Consider the following 17,424-nt stretch of genomic DNA (forward strand, 5'->3'; position numbering starts at 1 on the left):
CTTCAATCAAACCCATATGCTTGGCTAAATCATCATCTACATATGATGGGCTGAGTGTCAAGAAATCAACCCTCACAGGCCTCATCTTTTCTTGCCAGGTCTCCTGTCCACCCTGTAAGCTAGGAGCATCAGACAACCATAGCCTTTTTTTCTTTTTTCTTTTTTTTTTTTGGGGGGGGGGGGTTCTGGTTGTGGGCCTGAACTCTGGGCCTGGGCACTGTCACTCAGCTCTTCAGCTCAAGGCTAGCGCTCTATCACTTGAGCCACAGCACCACTTCTGGCTTTTTTTTTTTCTGCTAATGTGGTGCTGAGGAATCGAACCCAGGGCCTCATGCATGCAAGGCAAGCGCTCTACCACTGAGCCACCTTCCCAGCCCACAACCATAGCCATGAGTCTCACATCTCTAGAGCTGAGTTTCTGCCCGGGTCCTCAGGCGTTACTGAGCTGGAGACTTTCAGGGAGGAGTGAAAGAGGGAAGGGGAGTTTTGTGTTGGGTCTAGCAAGCCCCAGAGAGCAAGCTGAGGGGGAGGATGAAGGATGGGGGTGGACCAGAAGCAAAGGGTAGGTAAGACTATGGGAGGGACCACACCTAAGGACGGCTCCTTGGGAGGAGTCTGGAGCCAGCCTAGAGGATCAAATTCCTCCTGAGTGAACTCTGAGACAGGTGGCTCACATCTGCAGCAAGAGAAAAGAGATCCAGCGACTCCAGCTGCCCTCAGTCCCATCCTGTTTCTCTGGAGAAGTGCTGGGAGGAGCCCACACCCCACCGCTCTGCCAGGCCCCTTCCTGTCTCTCCTGATCTTCAGTGCCTGTCACAGCCAGACAGAAAGGAGACAATGGAGCCAGGCCGCACTCAGCTAAAACTTGACCCCAGGTAAGTAAGGGTGACAGGCCCTGGCCTGGGAACCAGTCCCTCTTCCTCCATGCTTCCCTCCTAGAGTCCTTGGCTGCTAGTGCTCAGAATAAAGGCAGAACTGAACATGATTGGCTGCCCTGTAGGTCCTCAGGGAACTGAGGACTGAGCCTGCAAGTGGCTGCTTTGAGGCTTTGCCTTTGCCTCCCCCACTAGACAGAGCTGGAGGCTGCGGAAGACATTCCCAAGAGCAATACACACAGTCCCTAACCAAATTGAGTTCTCGGGGATGGGAAGGTGGCTCAGTGGTAGAGCACTTGCCTTGCATGCATGAGGCCCTGGGTTCGATTCCTCAGCACCACATAAGCAGAAAAAAAAACAAAAACAACTGGAAATGGCGCTGTGGCTCAAGTGGTAGAGTGCTAGCCTTGAGCTGAAGAGCTGAGGTACAGCGCCCAGGCCCAGAGTTCAGGCCTACAACTGGACCCCCCCCCAAAAAAAACAAAACAAAACAAATTGAGTTCTCTCTCCCACCCCACTCCCCATTCTTCCCCCCTCCCTCCTCCTCTCTCTCCTTCCTCTTCCTCTCTCTCCTTCCTCCTCCTCTCTCTCCTTCCTCTCGTTGGTCATGGTGCTTGAACCCAGGGCCTAGGCACTGTCCCTGAGTTCTTTCACCCAATGCTAGCACTCTAACGCTTTGAGCCACAGCTCCACTTGTGGTTTTTAGTGGTTAATTAGAGATGAGTCTCGTGGCCATTCCTGCCTAGGCTGGCTTCAAACTTAAGCCTCCTGAGTAGCTAAGATTAGCTGGCATACAAAAGCAGTGTCCAGCTCCACTCTTTCTCTTGTTTCTGCTTTTTCTCCCCAACCTTCCCCAGGGCTGGTACCCTGATTGGAATGCTGAGAATTATGAGTACTTTGGTCATGGTAAGTCAGACCTGTTTAGGGCCAATGGGCAAAACACCTTGCACTATTTGGGTCAGTTGTCAGTCTAATCTGACAAGCCATTCCTCAGCCCCAAGGGTTCTGAATCAGGCTGGTATCTCCCCAGGTACACAGCAGATCTGCTGGAGGTGCTGAGAACCAATTACAGCATCCCGTCCGACTGCTTCTCCCACCCACCCACTGCAACCCAGCTCCTGAGAGGTGAGTCACCAGGAACAGCTAAGGGAGCCTAGGTGAGGTGGTCCTCAGCTGGCCAGCCTGGGGGGTTGGATGACCCAGTGTCCATCATCGTTACAGCCTTAAAAGTAAGGCTATGCATAGCCTAGCCCAGGAGATAAACCCAAAGCTGGGGCTCCATAGAGTCTAGCCTCAAGGCACATTCAAATTAGGGCTACTGGAAGTTGGAACATGCTTCAGATTCCAGAGCCTCACTGGTGTCCAAATGATTCCAGTCCTTTAGGAATCATAGAGCAGCACAGCATCCTCCTTGGAAAAGAGCCTTTGAACTCACTCCAGAGGGGCAGCTGTTGTGAGTAAGGGGCTTGACTTGGATGAATCTGTACAAGTGTTGTCACAGTGCTTGCTCCCTGGATCCTATGGCCCAACTACTTTTGAAGGTGAAAAGCTTAGGGTGTGTGTGTGGTAGTGCACACTTGTAATCCCAGATGTTCAGGAGGCAGAGAGAGGAGGATTATAGTTCAAGGCTGACCATGTGAAAGTGTGAGACCCAACGTGAAAAACTATGAAGCAAAATCAGTACTGCAAAAATAAATAAAATTAAAAAGTGGAAGGCATAGGACAGAACCCATCTTGTTCCCTGGACACCAAAACCATTAAGAATCAAGTAGTCAGCTGGGCGCTGGTGGCTCATGCCTGTAATCCTAGCTACTCAGGAGGCTGAGATCTGAGGATCACGGTTCAAAGCCAGCCCGGGCAGGAGAGATTGTGAGACTCCTATCTCCAATAAACCACCAGAAAACCGGAAGTGGCGCTGTAGCTCAAGTGGTAGAGCGCTCGCCTTGAGCTTAAGAGCTGAGGGACAGTGCCCAGGTCCAGAGTTCAAGCCCCACGACCGACAAAAAAAAAAAAAAAAAAGAATCAAGTAATCCTACATTTTTCTAGAAAATGTGTGAATTGCACACATGCACACAGGCATGCGCGCACACACACACATACACATACACACACACACACACGTTGTTTGCTTTCCCACTGTATGGTCAACTAGCTCCAAGATGTTGAATAGGATCAGTGTCTCTGTGGCACAGCTTTCCCTAGCCATCTCTCACACAGTGGACTTGCTCCTGAGCCCTGGGGCATTGGGACGCACCATGGCATGCCCTTGGACCATGTCCACCTCCCTTGCAGATGCTCTGAGACAGGGTGCTGCAAACTTCCAGTGTATCAAGAGATGCCTTAGTGGTGCCCTGGCACGGCCAGCCAGTGGCTGCCACATCCAGGAAACTCCTGCTTGGAGCTGCCAGCCGGTGGTACGCTCACACCAGCTCCCAGTGTGGAGACAGTTGGGCTTGCCATGCAGGAGCTCACTGCTGGCCAGGTGAAGAGTGTTATAACCCCACAACAGCTTTCCCAGCCACAGCATCACTAGTGCTCAGGTGGAGACCTGGTCTTACCCAGGGAAGTCATTCTGGTATTGCTTTGCTACAAAATGTGCCAAGAAACACAAAGGCTGATCAAAGGAGGCCGGGGGTCTGCCTGGCTCCAGGGGGAGGAGTGGGATTGGGGAAGCAGGAGGCAGGAAGTGGCGCTGGGCCTGGGGGAGGTGAGAGAATGGGCCAAGGCTTCCCGATTTCCAGACAAGGAGCTGAGATCTGGAAAGACCCAAGGTTACTTTGGCAGCGCAGGAGATAATTGGATCACTGAGAGGGCTGGGCAGGAAAGGTGGGGCCCGATTTGAGTGAGGCCAGGAGTGTACTTTATCCTGACTGTAGCTGCAGGTGAGGGTTCTCAACAGGGGAGGGGTGTTTTGGGACCATTAATCAGTAAGCTGGTGGACTTTAAGAAGAGCCTGGAAATAGCTGGGCCCTGAGGAGGAAAATAAAGAGTTGGAAAGTACACGTGCTCCTAAGAAGGAGCAGGCCATGCAGGTCGCTGGTAAATATTTAGACGTGTGCAGAGTGGTTTCTGGAGTATTGAGATATATCTGCAGACCTGAGCCTCCTCACCTCAGTAATCCAGCCATTCCCATTGTAGGTGTGTGCCAGGGAGCCAAATCCAACAATGTAGATTGTGACACTTAACATGAAAACAGTACAGATCAGGACAGTGAGGAAACACCATTTTGCAGAGGATGACGTTTATATAGATTTTTCTTCTTTTGATTTTTGTTTTTGTTCTTGAGACAGAGTTTCACCATAAAGCTCAGGTTGGCCTTGAACATTTTATCCTCAAATACTAGACAAAAGTTCAAGAGAGACATTGTACAATATGGAGGCACTAGGTAATAATGACACGATGCTAATATTCTATTTGAAATATGTTGTCAAAAACAAAAAGCTAAAACATGAGGTAATAAATATATTATCCTGAGTTCACCATTCCACCATGTATACATACATCAAAGCATCAAGTATCTAAGCTCCAATAGCTCATGCCTGTAATCCTAACCTACTCAAGAGGCTGAGATACAATGATCATGGTTGGAAGTCAATCTGGGAAAGTCGGTAAAACTCTAGCCAGAAATGGAGCTATGGCTCAAGAAGCAGAAGGCTAGTCTTGAGTAAAGTTTAGTGACAGCACCCAGGCTCTGCATTTAAGCCGCAGGATTAGCACTCTTCTCAAAAACAAACTAACAAATAAAAGATCAAAATGTACCATGGAAATACTATACTTTTTTAGTAAAAACTTTGTCAATTAAAAAATGAAGGAGGCCAGGCACTGGTGGTTCATGCATGTAATCCTACCTAACTCAGGAGGCTGAGATCTGAGAATTGTGGTTCAAAGCAGCCTGGGCAGGAAAGTTCCCCTGAGAGGGACTTTTCAAAAACCAGAAGTGGCGCTATGGCTCAAGTCTCTCAAGTGAGAAGGTGGATCAGTGGTAGAGCGCTTGCCTTGTATGCATGAGGCCCTAGGTTCGATTCCTCAGCACCACATAAGCAGAAAAAGCTAGAAGTGGCGCTGTGGCTCAAGTGGGAGAGCACTAGCTAGTTGAAGAGCTGAGGGACAGCGCCAGGCCCAGAGTTCAGGCCCCACGACCAACAGCAACAACAATAACAAAAAGTTGGAGAAAATTTTGAAGGCCCTTCCTTATTCCTTTTTCCTTAGTTCTTTTCTCCATTTCACCCTTCCTTTTTCCCTTCTGCACTTGAGCCGTACCTTCATCTCTTTATTCTTTATTTTTCAGATAGGGTCTTACTTTTTTTTTTTTTTTTTTTTTAATGTGAGTCCAGATCCTCCTGAGTAGCCATGTAGCTACAAGGGTCATCTCATGAACTTTTTGCCTGGGCTAGCCCCCAAATCCTTCTGGGCTCTGCCTCCAAGTTGCTGTGATAGCAGGTATGAGCCATCATGTCTTAACCCTAACATCCCTTTTTAATAAAGGAGTGAAAGCTGGTCGAATCTACGGGAGCAGAATCTGACCTTCAGCTCACTGGAGTCTACCTTCCTCTTCTACTCTAGTATTGGGACCTGTGGAAATCACCCTCACAGTCATCTTGACCTTTCTCGTGCTGGGCTCGATTGCCATCTTCTTGGAGGATGCAGTGTATCTATATAAGAACACCCTTTGCCCCATCAAGAGGAGGACTCTGCTGTGGAGTAGCTCTGCCCCCACGGTGAGGGCCCTGTGGCCATCCTTTGGGAGGGACTGGAAAGAGGCAAGGACCAAGGTGCGAATTCTGCTAAACTGAGCAATTCATATCAGACCAGTTTTCCACTCTGATCACTGCTTCTTTAGAGGGCCAGCAAGCAAAGACATAGAGTTCATCCTGCAAGATAGAGACTGGTGGCTCACACCTGTAATGCTACCTACTTAGGAGACTGAGATCTGAGGATTGTGGTTTGAAGTCAACTCAAGAAAGTAAAACTCTAATGGCCAATTAACCACCAAAAAGCCAGAAGTGGAACTATGGCACCAGCACTGAGCATTGAGAAAAAGGCTCAGAGATAGCACCCAGGCTCTGAGTTCAAGCCCCAGTACAAGAGAGATACAGAATGGGGGGAGAAAGAGAGAGATATTACATTGCACCCCCCAGTGACCCCCCTCCCTCCTCTGCCCCAGTATTGCTGTGAGAAGCAGGCTTCCTTCCTGTTCAAGCGACCAGTACAGAAGACATTTTCCCCAGAGTTATACTCAGCTTTACTCTCTAAAGTAGGCTTTTGAAACTCACCCTACAGCCATTATGTGTCTTTGATTTGCCTAATTTAAGTAGTTGATTAAATTAACTAATTAATATAAATGGAGAGGGTAGTAGTTAGTGCTGGGGACAGAACCCAGGCTCGTGCACATGCTGTGCACAGGCTCTACCCCTGAGCCATACCCCCAGCTCTACCAACTGTCATTTCTAAGGGGTTTTATTTTGGCCTGACATGGACACTTGAACTCAGTACCTGATGCGTTTGTTCATTGGCTAGCACTTTACTAACTGAGCCACGCCTCCAACCTTACAGGTGGTGGCTGTGTTCTGCTGTTTTGGTCTCTGGATCCCTCGATCTCTCATGCTCGTGGAAATGGCCATAACCTCGTGAGTGTCTGGTCCCACTCCCAACCTCCCCCCCCCCCCGACTCCATAGGACCCCTAGAGTCCATGTGTTTGATCCCAGTTGTTTGTAAATCAAGCCTTTTTCAACCTGTGCTAATCAACTTCAGGTTCTCTTGCAGGACACATGATCTGGGCGCCTTCTTCGGCCTTTGGTTCTCAAAGCCCCCAATTCCCTCCTCCTAGTCCCTTGAGTCACATGTCTAGAATACCAACCCCTCTCATCTTTCCCTCAGTGCACCCCAATATTCCCACAGTCTTTCTCTCTTGGGCAGCAAAGGCACTTGACCTTCAGCTGTTCCCTCCCCCCATTCTTGCAATCCCCTCAATCCCAGGTTTTATGCAGTTTGCTTTTACCTGCTCATGACAGTCATGGTGGAAGGCTTTGGGGGGAAGGAGGCACTGGTGAGGACACTGAAGGACACCCCCGTGAGAATCCACACTGGCCCCTGCTGCTGCTGCTGCCCCTGCTGTCCCCACCTCATGCTCACCAGGTGAGGCAGGAGGGCAGGCATCCTGGGAGTCAGGTGAGCCTCTTCTGGCCCTCTGTCCTGGCTTCAAGGCTCTTGGTATTCGGCTTGGCCAGCCACAGCTGGGCCTTGTGCATGGACACCCAGGCCTGGGGAGCTTAGGAGCTGCTTTCTAAGCTTCAGCTCTCTGCCCTGCAGACTTTAGACACACTGCAAACACTATGTTTTACTTCCTGCTTCTGCCTGTTCTGGTGAGTGGGCTTGAGGTCAATGTTGCTAGTTCTTGCTCAATTAGACAGTCTTCTAGTCTCGGGGTGAGGGGGAAGCAAGGGAGAAGGTGGAGGCTTCCAATGATCTTAACATTCTGGAGTGTTCCTGAGTTCTCATCCATGAGACAATTTTCAGTGTCTGTGAGGCAGCCCCCAGCCTAAGACCCAGGAGGGATCTGGGAGGTGCTGGAGTGGGTTGATTTGGGGGTCGAGGTTTCTAACCTCCTTTCTCCTTCAGAAAGAAACTTCAGCTGCTGATGTTGGGTCCATTCCAATATGCCTTCTTCAGGATAATGCTGGGCCTTGTGGGCCTGTTTCTCATCCCTGACGGCATCTACGACCCAGCAGACGTAAGCCAGGAGAAAGGAGTGGCAAAGTACTTTTGGCCTCCAGAAATGATAGGGGCCAGCATACTTGATGCAGGGGGCGGTGGAAAAGCAGAGGCCTGGGGACTCCAGTGAGGAGAGAGAAAGTGGACTAGATCAAGGCTTTGAGGTTTGGAAGAGGAGAAATGAAAGCTCGCCTCCCTCACTGACTACCTTCTATTCTGCCCCAGATTTCTGAGAAGAGCACAGCTCTGTGGATCAACACTATCCTTGGCGTGTCCACCTTGCTGGCTCTCTGGGCTCTGGCCATTGTTTTCCGTCAGGCCAAGCTGCACCTGGGTGAGCAGAACATAGGAGCCAAATTTGCACTGTTCCAGGTAACTATGCCCTCAAAGAAGGAAAAAAAAGTTTAATAATAGAGCTTCAAAGAATTGGGACTCAGAAGTGAAATGGAAAAGCCTAAGCTGGGTACCAGTGGCTCATGTCTATAATCCTAGGAGGCTGAGATTTGAGGATTGTGGTTTGAAGCCATCCTGGGTAGGTAAGTCTGTGAAACTCTCATCTCCAATTAACCACCAAAAATCTGTGGCTCAAGGGGTAGAGCCTTGAGCACAAAAGCTCAGGGATAACACTCAGGCCCTAAGTTCAAACCCCAGTATAAAACAAACAAGCCTAAACGCAAGACTGAGATTCTTTCTCTTCAATTTTGGGTTTCCCGTGAGAAACCCAAAATGGAAAATGGTCTCCATTCTTCCATTTGTTTGTCTTTCTGTGCTGTCATAGTTTGTTATAGCTTCCATTATCACCAAAATACCACAAATCACGTGGAGACTAACAGGAACGTGGAGGCTGGAAGTCCAAAAGGTGCAAGGCGTGCTCCCTCAGAAACCTGCTGGAGAGAGCCTACCTTGACTCCACGCCTTGGCTTTCCTTGGCCAGCAGGTGCATGACACCTCCACCTTCATGTGTCTTATATTGCTAGGTCTTGTATGTGTGTGCGCAAGCGCGTGCGTTTTCATGCAGGTTCCTGGGGCTTGAACTCAGGCCTAGGCACTCTACTTCCAGATTTTTGGTACTTAATTGGAGGTAAACCTTACAGTTTTCTGCCTGGATTAACTTCAAATAGTGATTTTCAAATCTGTCTCCAGAGTAGTTAGGCAGGAGCACCTGGCAAGACTATTTTTAAAAACATGGAATGCTTCATGAATCTGTGTCATCCCTTGCACAGGGACCATGAACATCTATACTGTTCTAATTTTAGTGTGTCACTAAAGTGAGCGCTCAGACACTTTATTGGGTAACTGCCCACCTGTTCTTAAAATGACCTAGGTGAGTTAGCAGCCTTTAATTATCCTTTAATTAAGCGGCAAGGAGTAAGACTTGTTTTTTGTAAGCAACTCTTAATAAAATACTGGTAGACGATTACAATTTGCCTAAAGATAAAAACTCCTTTAACTTTCAACCAAGTGTGAGTTCCAATCTTCTGTAGCTGCACAGATTTAACAGGACTCAAATCTGCACCATGGCTGGCAGGACGCAGGCTCAACATCACCTCTCCCCTGTTCTGCAGGTGCTTGTCATCTTGACTGCTCTGCAGCCTTCCATTTTCTCCATCCTGGCCAATGGTGGGCAGATTGCTTGTTCACCTCCCTTTTCCTCTAAAACCAGATCTCAAGGTGAGCTTCTCTGTCAGATGGACCTTGGGACTGAGGTTAGGTCTGTTTGACATTTACTCAGAATATTCAGAAAGGAGTCAAGAAATCAGCATAGAGGTTAACACAGAGAACTGCAAACCCAGTCCTGACAGCCATTTCAAGAAGCCATAGGTTTAGTCCTCCAACTCCTTGGACAAGACTGGATGTGGGTAGATTGGTTAAATGCATGAGAAATAAGCTTCAATGCTAACCTCAGAGCATAGAAATTAGAGCCAAGTTCTGATTCTGGCTTTACCATTCATCTTTATCACTTTAGACAATTTAGTATCCCTAGGTCCTAGTTTGGGGAAAACTAGTAATTCTCAGCTCATAAGCTAGGCTGCAAGAGGGATTCCATCTGCCTAATGGAGCTTAATCTATGTTGTGTTATGCCCCACATGGCAGTGATGAATTGCCACATCCTCATATTGGAGACTTTCCTGCTGACCGTGTTGACACGAATTTACTACCGAAGGAAAGACTACAAAGCTGGATATGAACCTTTCTCATCTCCAGACCTAGGACTGAACCTCAAAGCCTGAGGTGAATGGCTTGGACAATGGAAGTGATGCTGTACTTCATAGGAGATTTCTGTCACTCAACGTGTTCATTGTCAGCACAAGCTGGCAGGTTACCTTTGACCACACAGAGGAAGGTAAAACTATGTAATAGGCAGAATCTTGCCCAAGGAAGGGATTTTTAAGTTTTATAATAAACAGGAGGAAGTTTGAAATCTGTAACTGGGCGCACTGCTTCTGAGGGTGACATTAACCCTGAGAGCTTATGTGTGGAAGTCATTTCAGCAGGGGAAAAGTGTATGTGGGAGTGTGCCTGGAATAAGAGCAGGAGTACACTTGGCTGGGCAGAATGGCAGCCCAAGGTATCAAAGGGGCCAGGCTTTTGGAGAGCAGAGAGGGCACTCTTTCCTTATAGGTGTGTCCCCAGAGGACCAATAACAACAGGCCTGGGAGCTATGGAGACCCTGCTGAGTCTTGTGCCAAGCTGCAAAGGAATCACCTGGTAATAGTATCTTAAAGCTTGATTTTGGAAGACAAATTTATGCAAAATCAAAGCCCCAATTACATAAGTCTTATATACCAGGAAAAGGAACACTAGGTAAAATCATATTGCCTTTATTGGCGAAATGGTACAAGCCAAAATAACTTTGAACAAATTAATAGCAGACAGGAAAATGATACACTGAAGCCTGACTGAGGAAACTTCCACACGGACTCGCACTGGTGATGGGCGAATGCTTACGCCAAGGCCTGCAATTCTTTCTGGCACTCTAGTTTTCTTTTCAGGATCAACACAAAACACCCAACCAATTAATTCTCAGTGTTCAAATAGTCAGTGCCTCCCCAAAGGGTGGAAGAACCACTTCCCACCTAAGAAAGACAACCTGAGTCACACCACTGTGAAACCTGCTGCTCGTTTCCTACCCGTGCTTGAGTACTAACAGGAAACTCTGGCGGACAGAAAACTCTTTCATTTGAAGAAAATCCACATTGAATAGTATAATCCCAAGAACAGGTTCTACTCATTTGTTTGGAAAAATAGAAGCTAGGGACTGTCTTTATCCCCTGACCATCTGCTGTATGAGAGAAAACAATCACTGTTATGAGATTGAAAAATATAACTTTAAAAAATACTTATATTGGTAAGCTTTAAAAAAATACCAATAGTCTTTAAAACATTAAGGGAATCTTTTTAAAAAACCTAAACTGATTTAACCCCTGCTGCACGTATGCTGACAGAAAATCTAGAAGCTATGGCTTTAGGGCATTAAAGAAAAGCAGCAAGCTGATTTGGGAAGATTTTAGATCAGGGGTGTGGAACACAATAAAAAAGGCAGTGGGCTCCAGGAAGCAAGCTGTCTAGGAGTGATCCAGATGCAGAGGGGCTACTCAGTAGGAAGAAGCATTGGGAGGGAGGGCATGCCAGACACTGGCAGAGCAGCTATGGGGCCTCGAGGAAAGCAAGAGCAGCTCAGGTGTTGCCTCCATTATCCTGTGAGGAAGGGTCAGATGTCTCTTAGGCTCCCTCATGTCCTTTGCTTCAGGATTTTCAACCTTTTCACAACCCAACCATCACCCTCAAGCCTCTGCAAACCAGGGTGTTTGGCTTTAGCTGCAGCAGTGAGCCATTTCTACTGTTGCACAGTGGCAACCTCTACGCTCCAGTGCTTGTAGCTCAGTGGATAAACAGCTAAAAAGTTCTGTCCAGACACCGTGTCACAGCCAAATGTCTCCTCGGCACCAGCTGCAGGGCTTCTGTTTCAGCCTCCTCTTCTCACACAGAGGCTCTGAGGCCAGAGGTCTGCCAGGCTCTTTTGTCTTGGCCATGTCTGGCCCACCCAGGCTGCCTGTTTTCCTGGGTCAGATTCAGAGAAACAGCTCCACAGCTGAGGTCCTGCAGCCTCCAACACTCCTGTATGAACTGCAGATCGCAGGCATGGTCATGGTGTACACACCACTAACCTCCTTTAACTAGGCACCAATGACCAGCAATGGATCCTTCTATCAGCACCACTGACTAGCACCTAAGTATCTCACCCTAAAGCCACACTGCAAGTTTTTCAGCCCAAATTGTCTGAAAACATACTAGTGTTGGAAGACAGACAGCAAACGGGCACAGGTGCCTCCCCCGAGCATGGGCACAGATCTTGTCAGCCTAGGTGCTCCATCCCAGTGCCCAGCATGCCACAGCAGCCCACGGACAATACATTCAGAGAAGTGACTGCAGGGAGGACAGCCACCCTGTGGGCACCTCCCTGCCTTCCAGTACACTTGGGTGAGGGGCACGTTGAGAGAACAAGCAGGTGGGCTTCAACAGCATCACTGCCTTTCTGTACCAGGGAGAATAAGGCAGAAGGAAACTGAATTCCCACAGAGAAGACTGAAGCAGAGAAGCTAAAAATGAGCCATACAAACAGCTGCACACTGTGGGAAAACATTAGCTTCAGCTGCTTCAAAGATAGGATTCCTGACCAAGGCTGCGAGTCAGGTATGACAGGAAAAACAGCACTTCATGAAAAGAGTCAGAAATGAGTTCCCATGGGCCATCAGGACAGGAAGTAGCTCCCCTGTCCCACCCCTCTGCCATGCTCTACCTGTGGCTAAGAGCCTATGTAGTACCACCAGGCAGGCAGTGACACTAACCTCGGGCCCTCAGGCAGACCAGTAGCTTTGACTGACTTTGAGATGTTCACAGTTCACAGGGACAAGAGACAAGAAAGTGGTTTTCTTTGCTGAAAACATTAAAAACTCCACCCCTACAAGGGGTATTTATGAGAGGCAGATGGATCCTGGACATAAACAGTTTTGCCCTTAATCCAGCTAGGATTACTGATGGTCGGCTAGGTGATGTGACAGGAAATAGGATGCCAGGGGCTTAAAAATTACATCATGCTCAGTAGCAAGGGTTGATTAAGCAGAGCATCCTTCGGGTGGAAATTTAAAGTGCTGAATTCCTCCTGGGCAACTTAACCAAGGAGGTGGGACCACTACCAGCAGGCATAGGTAGAATGTGAACCTGTGGCTTTTTGGAGGAAAAGTGGAGGGAAGTCCTGCCAATTGCAGCCCTCAGAGAAAAAGATACATTCTAGGAAGTACTGGTTCTAATTCTAAAAAGGGGGGTGGGGCGGGGACAAGAAAGGAAGGTGCTTCCTTATGCCTTTGCCTCTATGCTCTGAAGTTTTCATAGTATTCGTGTTCAAAGTACGGACATTTACAAAATCTTTGTATAAAGCTGGGTAATAGCACTGACTTAATCCCGGTAGGAACTGAATCTACAGGGATGTATGGGGATTGAGTCTCTTCCCCTCCCCCCCACAACCCCTGCCAGTTACAGCAGCCCTCAGTGTGCCTTCTTTGGCAGTAAGAGTGACAAGAGCTCCCAAATAACTGGGCAAGAGAAATTTCTGAGAAGATAAACACAGCAGAAAGACTAAAGCTGATGCTATGTAGATTAGTTCCATCCCCATCAGCATCTTCATGGACCCCATTGGGTTCAGCAAGCAACTCCTCAGGGAGTAAAAGTCAGACTCAATCTCCTCCTCCTCACAGCCATGTTGACACATACATGTACCAGTAGTTCATTTAGCGGATCTGTAACTAACTAACTCAGTTTGATCTTTTTTCTTTTTCTTTTCTTTTTTTTTTTTTTTTTTTAAGGTAACCAAAATTCTGATCTTCCCTCCAAATTCCCCATCAGCATGGCTCATTGCTTGAAGGACTTGGCCAGCCACTTTGCTTCAGAACAGAGGGCAAGCGCTACAGTGTGTTAGGAAGAAAAGGCCTCTGGGTATTACACCACTTTCTTCTTCTGCCCACTCCTCAGGGGCAAAAAATTAGTTCTACTTACTATATTTGAAAGGCTAAGTTTTAAAAAAATTAATAAAAATGACAATTTCCCTGTCAAGATCACATGAACATAAACAGTAACGCAAAGTCCTTGGGGAGGGCAGAAGGCTGCGCAACAGGCTTGCGCAGTCAGTCTCCTTGGTATGGGCGACTGGCTCTCAGAGGATGGGCTGTTTTGGTTTCCCCATCCCCAGCTCCTCTTGCCCAGGCTGTCTTTTCCTTTGTAGTTGTCCTTAGGTTTAGTGTTGGGATCAGAACGTGGAATTCAAAAGAGAGCTTCTGAAGGTGATGGGACAGAGGGAGGGAAAGGAAACAAGGGAAGAAAAGTTAGTCGTCTTCATCCTCACTGATATCATAGGCTGCAGCCTTGCGCCTAGAGATATTTGCTGGGGAGGAAGGTGGGGAAGTCTTGCCAGAGAAGGGCCAGCGAAAGGAGGGGGATGGGGAGCGCTCCCGAGTAGGGCTGCTGCTGGGACTCTGCTTGGGACTGATGGCTTGCAGCATCCGGCCTTTCCCTTCTTTCAGCATGTGTTTCTGGGAAGACAAAAGGAAGAGCTAGAAGATTTGTATGGATCATATTAAATCACCACTGGAGCACTGGAGACTCAAAATGATCGTGAGTGCCCCCTCCACGGTTTTTTATTGCCAGGGAGAGCAAGCCCCAAGTCTCACAAATGTCAGGCAAACTCTCTACCACCTCCAGGCCCTGCAACATTAAACATGATGGACTGAGCCACAGCAGGGACACAGCTGTAATTCTAAGCAATTTCCTCGCTAAAGCAATCCATGATATACTATTTAGTTAATGGTTCCCACTTGTTACCCACAGCCACAAAATCCCTGACTTCTATTTCAAGGGAATTTTTTGAGGGCTCCAGGTCAAAACAAAGTAATTAAATCAGGCAAAAGGTTATCTAACCCATTTGAGTTCTCTGAAAAGGAAATTTCACATTCTTCCCACATAATCTGTTCTAATATCCAACACCCTCACAATCAGTTCCTTCCTGATGTTTGAGCTAGGATTATTGGTAAAAAAAAAAACAAAAACAAAAACAATTCTTCTGCTAATTCTTAATGAGAGAGCTCCTGCTTCACAAGATTCTGCTGCTGTGCAGTGAAGGCAACTTTCTTTGTTGTTTTTGTTTGTTTGTTGTTTTTTGTTTTTTGGTCCTGAGGCTTGAACTCAGGGTCTGGGCGCTGTTCCTCAGCGTTTCAGCCCAAGGCTAGTGCTCTACCACTTGAGCTACAGTACCACTTCCAGTTTTCTTAGTGTTTATTTTAGATAAGAGTCTCACCCATGTTCCTGCCCTGCCCGGGCTGGCTTTGGACGGTGATCCTCAGATCTCAGCCTCCTGAGTAGCTAGGATTACAGGTGTGAGCCACCCGTGTCTGGCTTTCTTTGTACTGTAAAGTTCTCCATTCTTTCTTTCCTTCAGGTAAATGTTTAAAATAGAAGTAATCTGGGCAAGGCCACTCACTTATTTTGTCACTAGATTTCTAAGTGCTGATAAGCTTACAAAACTATTTAGATAATGTGAGATTTCTTTCGGTAAAGATTTTTTTTTGGCGGCTGTGGAGCCTGAACTCTGGGCCTGGGAACTGTCCTTGAGCTGAAGAGCTCAAGGCCAGTGCTCTAACACTTGAGTCACAGTGCCACTTCTGGCTTTTTCTGCTTATTTGGTGCTGAGGAATCGAACCCAGGGTCTCATGCATAAAAGGCAAGCACTCTACCACTGAGCCACCTTCCCAGACCCTCTGTAAAGATTTTCAAGTACTTTTGAGGGACAGTTAGTTGAAGGTAAAGGGAAACAGATAAGATGTCCCCATCTGCTCCAGGGTTCTACTCTTCTTTCCACAGCACAGGAATTCCTCAAGTTGCCTGGGAGGAAAGAACCTTACCAGTGCTCCTTCTGGACCAAACATTTCCAGGAAACTTCCAATGAATTCTCGGGACTTCTCCTCCCATTTCTGAATGAGATCAATGCTTTTCTCCTCTACCTTCTGAACAAATTCTTTTGACTTCTCCTCCACATCTTTCACTTTCTTCTTTACTTTGTCAACACGCTCCTGCAGGTGGTATTTCTTCTCCTAGGTAAAGAAATAACTGTTTTCACAAATAATACCCATCCTGACCCTCCTGACCAAAAGAGAAAGAAAAAAATGACCATTGACACTTTCCTCATTCTTTAGCATTTTGTTTTGCTTTCATTTAGTCACAGAAAAGACAGGCTGTAAATGATCATCTTATTCAGATTATTTTAAGATAAAACCAAATCTTGGAATATGAATATGTCCAACATGATCCAAAATGGAGAGTGCGTGCAGTAACAAGATCACTGCCCAACATTATCAAGACTATGACAACTGTAAGAGGTTGAAAGAAGTACTAATCTTTATTTAATTAATTAATGTATTTATTATACTTGGTTATACTATGTTGTTAAAGGAGTTGTGTTTTTTGTTTTTCTGTTTTTAGTATTTGGGCATCCATTTACTCATTTTTAAAACAAAGATGATACTCGTTGGTCCTACCAACTTTTCCAAAGGTAATGGAAGTGGTATGATCTCTCTGGAGAAGCATTCTTGGTGCCACTGGCTCATGCCTGTAATTCTAGCAACTCAGGAGGCTGAGAACTGAGGAACACAGTTCAAAGCAAGCCAGGACAGGAAAGTCCAAGAGACTCTTATCTCTAACTAATCACCAAAAACTGGAAGTGGTACCGTGGCTCAAAGTGGTAGAACGCTAGCCTTGAGCGAAAAAGCTTAGGTCCTGACTTCAAGCCCCATGACTGACAAAGAAAAAAAAAAGTAGTCTCCTAATTCTAATTTCCAGATCATAAAGAAGAAAGGGAAAGGCTTCAGCTTAGTTGCACATGTCCCTGGTTTCAATCTGCAACACCAAAATGGAAAAAGAGGAGAAGGAAGATAGAGGAGAAAAAGAAAGAGAAGAGAACAAATACATTTAGGATTTTGTTGTTTTGTGGTGCTGGGGATCAGATCCAGGGCCTTGTATGTGCTAAGCAAGCACTTCTACTACTGAGCTATACTCTCAGCCTCCTTCTCTCCCTCCCTTCCTCCCTCCCTTCCTTCCTTCCTTCCTTCTTAACTTCTTTTTCAGCAAGGTCTTGCTATGTAACCCAGGTTGGTCTTGAACTGGAGATCCTTCTTTCTCAGACTTTTGAGTACTGTGACTAAAGGCATATACCAATAGCAGCATCTTACCATTCTTATAGATTAATCCACTGAGCTAACAGCAGATGAAGAAACACTATTAACTAGTTATGTAGATGATACATTTAGTAACTTTCTCCTTTTTAAATAAATTGAAGTATAACTTTTATACAAAAGATATGGCATGGGGCTGGGAAGGTGGCTCAGTGGTAGGGCGCTTGCCTTGCATGCTCGAGGCCCTGGGTTCGATTCCTCAGCACCACATAAGCAAAAAGAAAAAGAGCCGGAAGTGGCGCTGTGGCTCAAGTGGTAGAGCGCTAGCCTTGAGCTGAAGAGCTGAGGGACAGCGCCCAGGCCCAGAGTTCAGGCCCCACTACCGGACCCAAAAAAAAAGATATGGCATTTCTAAAAGGCAACATTAAACAAAGGTAAACTTAAACTTTTGTTGTGTTTTGTTTGATGGTTTCTTTGTGTTTTGAGACAAGGTCTCATTGTGTAGTCCAGGCTGTCCATGAACTTGTATCTCTCCTATCCCTGTCTTCCAAATGCTAAGATAACAGGCATTTACAAACATGCCTGGTTTTAACTTAAGCTTTCAGAAGCCAATTTCTAA

General features: G+C 46.9%; 2 protein-coding genes across 6 annotated transcripts in view; one reads left to right on the forward strand and one right to left on the reverse strand.

Moving 5' to 3' along the window:
* Positions 1-748: 748 nt before the first annotated feature.
* Positions 749-9,870, forward strand: Slc51a (solute carrier family 51 subunit alpha). The gene is made up of 9 exons (XM_042667743.1): positions 749-875; positions 1,906-2,000; positions 5,439-5,593; positions 6,429-6,502; positions 6,853-7,011; positions 7,495-7,606; positions 7,813-7,959; positions 9,153-9,258; positions 9,682-9,870. Exons 1-9 carry the CDS (start codon positions 838-840, stop codon positions 9,816-9,818), a joined length of 1,023 nt encoding a protein of 340 aa, XP_042523677.1. The 5' UTR covers positions 749-837; the 3' UTR covers positions 9,819-9,870.
* Positions 9,871-10,393: 523 nt separating this feature from the next.
* Pcyt1a (phosphate cytidylyltransferase 1A, choline) overlaps positions 10,394-17,424 on the reverse strand; it is a 53,363-nt gene continuing 46,332 nt past the window's right edge. For all 5 annotated transcript variants that reach the window (XM_042667719.1, XM_042667722.1, XM_042667723.1 and 2 more), the window contains exons 8-9: positions 15,540-15,728; positions 10,394-14,174 (exon numbers count right to left, since the gene is read on the reverse strand). In XM_042667719.1, the coding sequence (XP_042523653.1) occupies positions 13,968-14,174; positions 15,540-15,728 (396 nt within the window). In that variant the 3' untranslated portion in view covers positions 10,394-13,967. The remainder of the gene's footprint in view (positions 14,175-15,539; positions 15,729-17,424) is intronic.

The sequence above is a fragment of the Dipodomys spectabilis genome, unplaced genomic scaffold (genome assembly GCF_019054845.1).
Source record: "Dipodomys spectabilis isolate Male_0828 unplaced genomic scaffold, ASM1905484v1 ptg000017l, whole genome shotgun sequence".
Classification (NCBI taxonomy): Eukaryota; Metazoa; Chordata; class Mammalia; order Rodentia; family Heteromyidae; genus Dipodomys; species Dipodomys spectabilis.

Coding starts and splice junctions, on each gene's coding strand:
- Slc51a (XM_042667743.1), top strand. CDS start 838: ATGGAGCCAGGCCGCACTCAGCTAAAACTTGACCCCAG. Junction 7,012..7,494: donor CCCCACCTCATGCTCACCAG/GTGAGGCAGGAG, acceptor TTTCTCCTTCAG/AAAGAAACTTCAGCTGCTGA. Junction 7,607..7,812: donor GCATCTACGACCCAGCAGAC/GTAAGCCAGGAG, acceptor ATTCTGCCCCAG/ATTTCTGAGAAGAGCACAGC.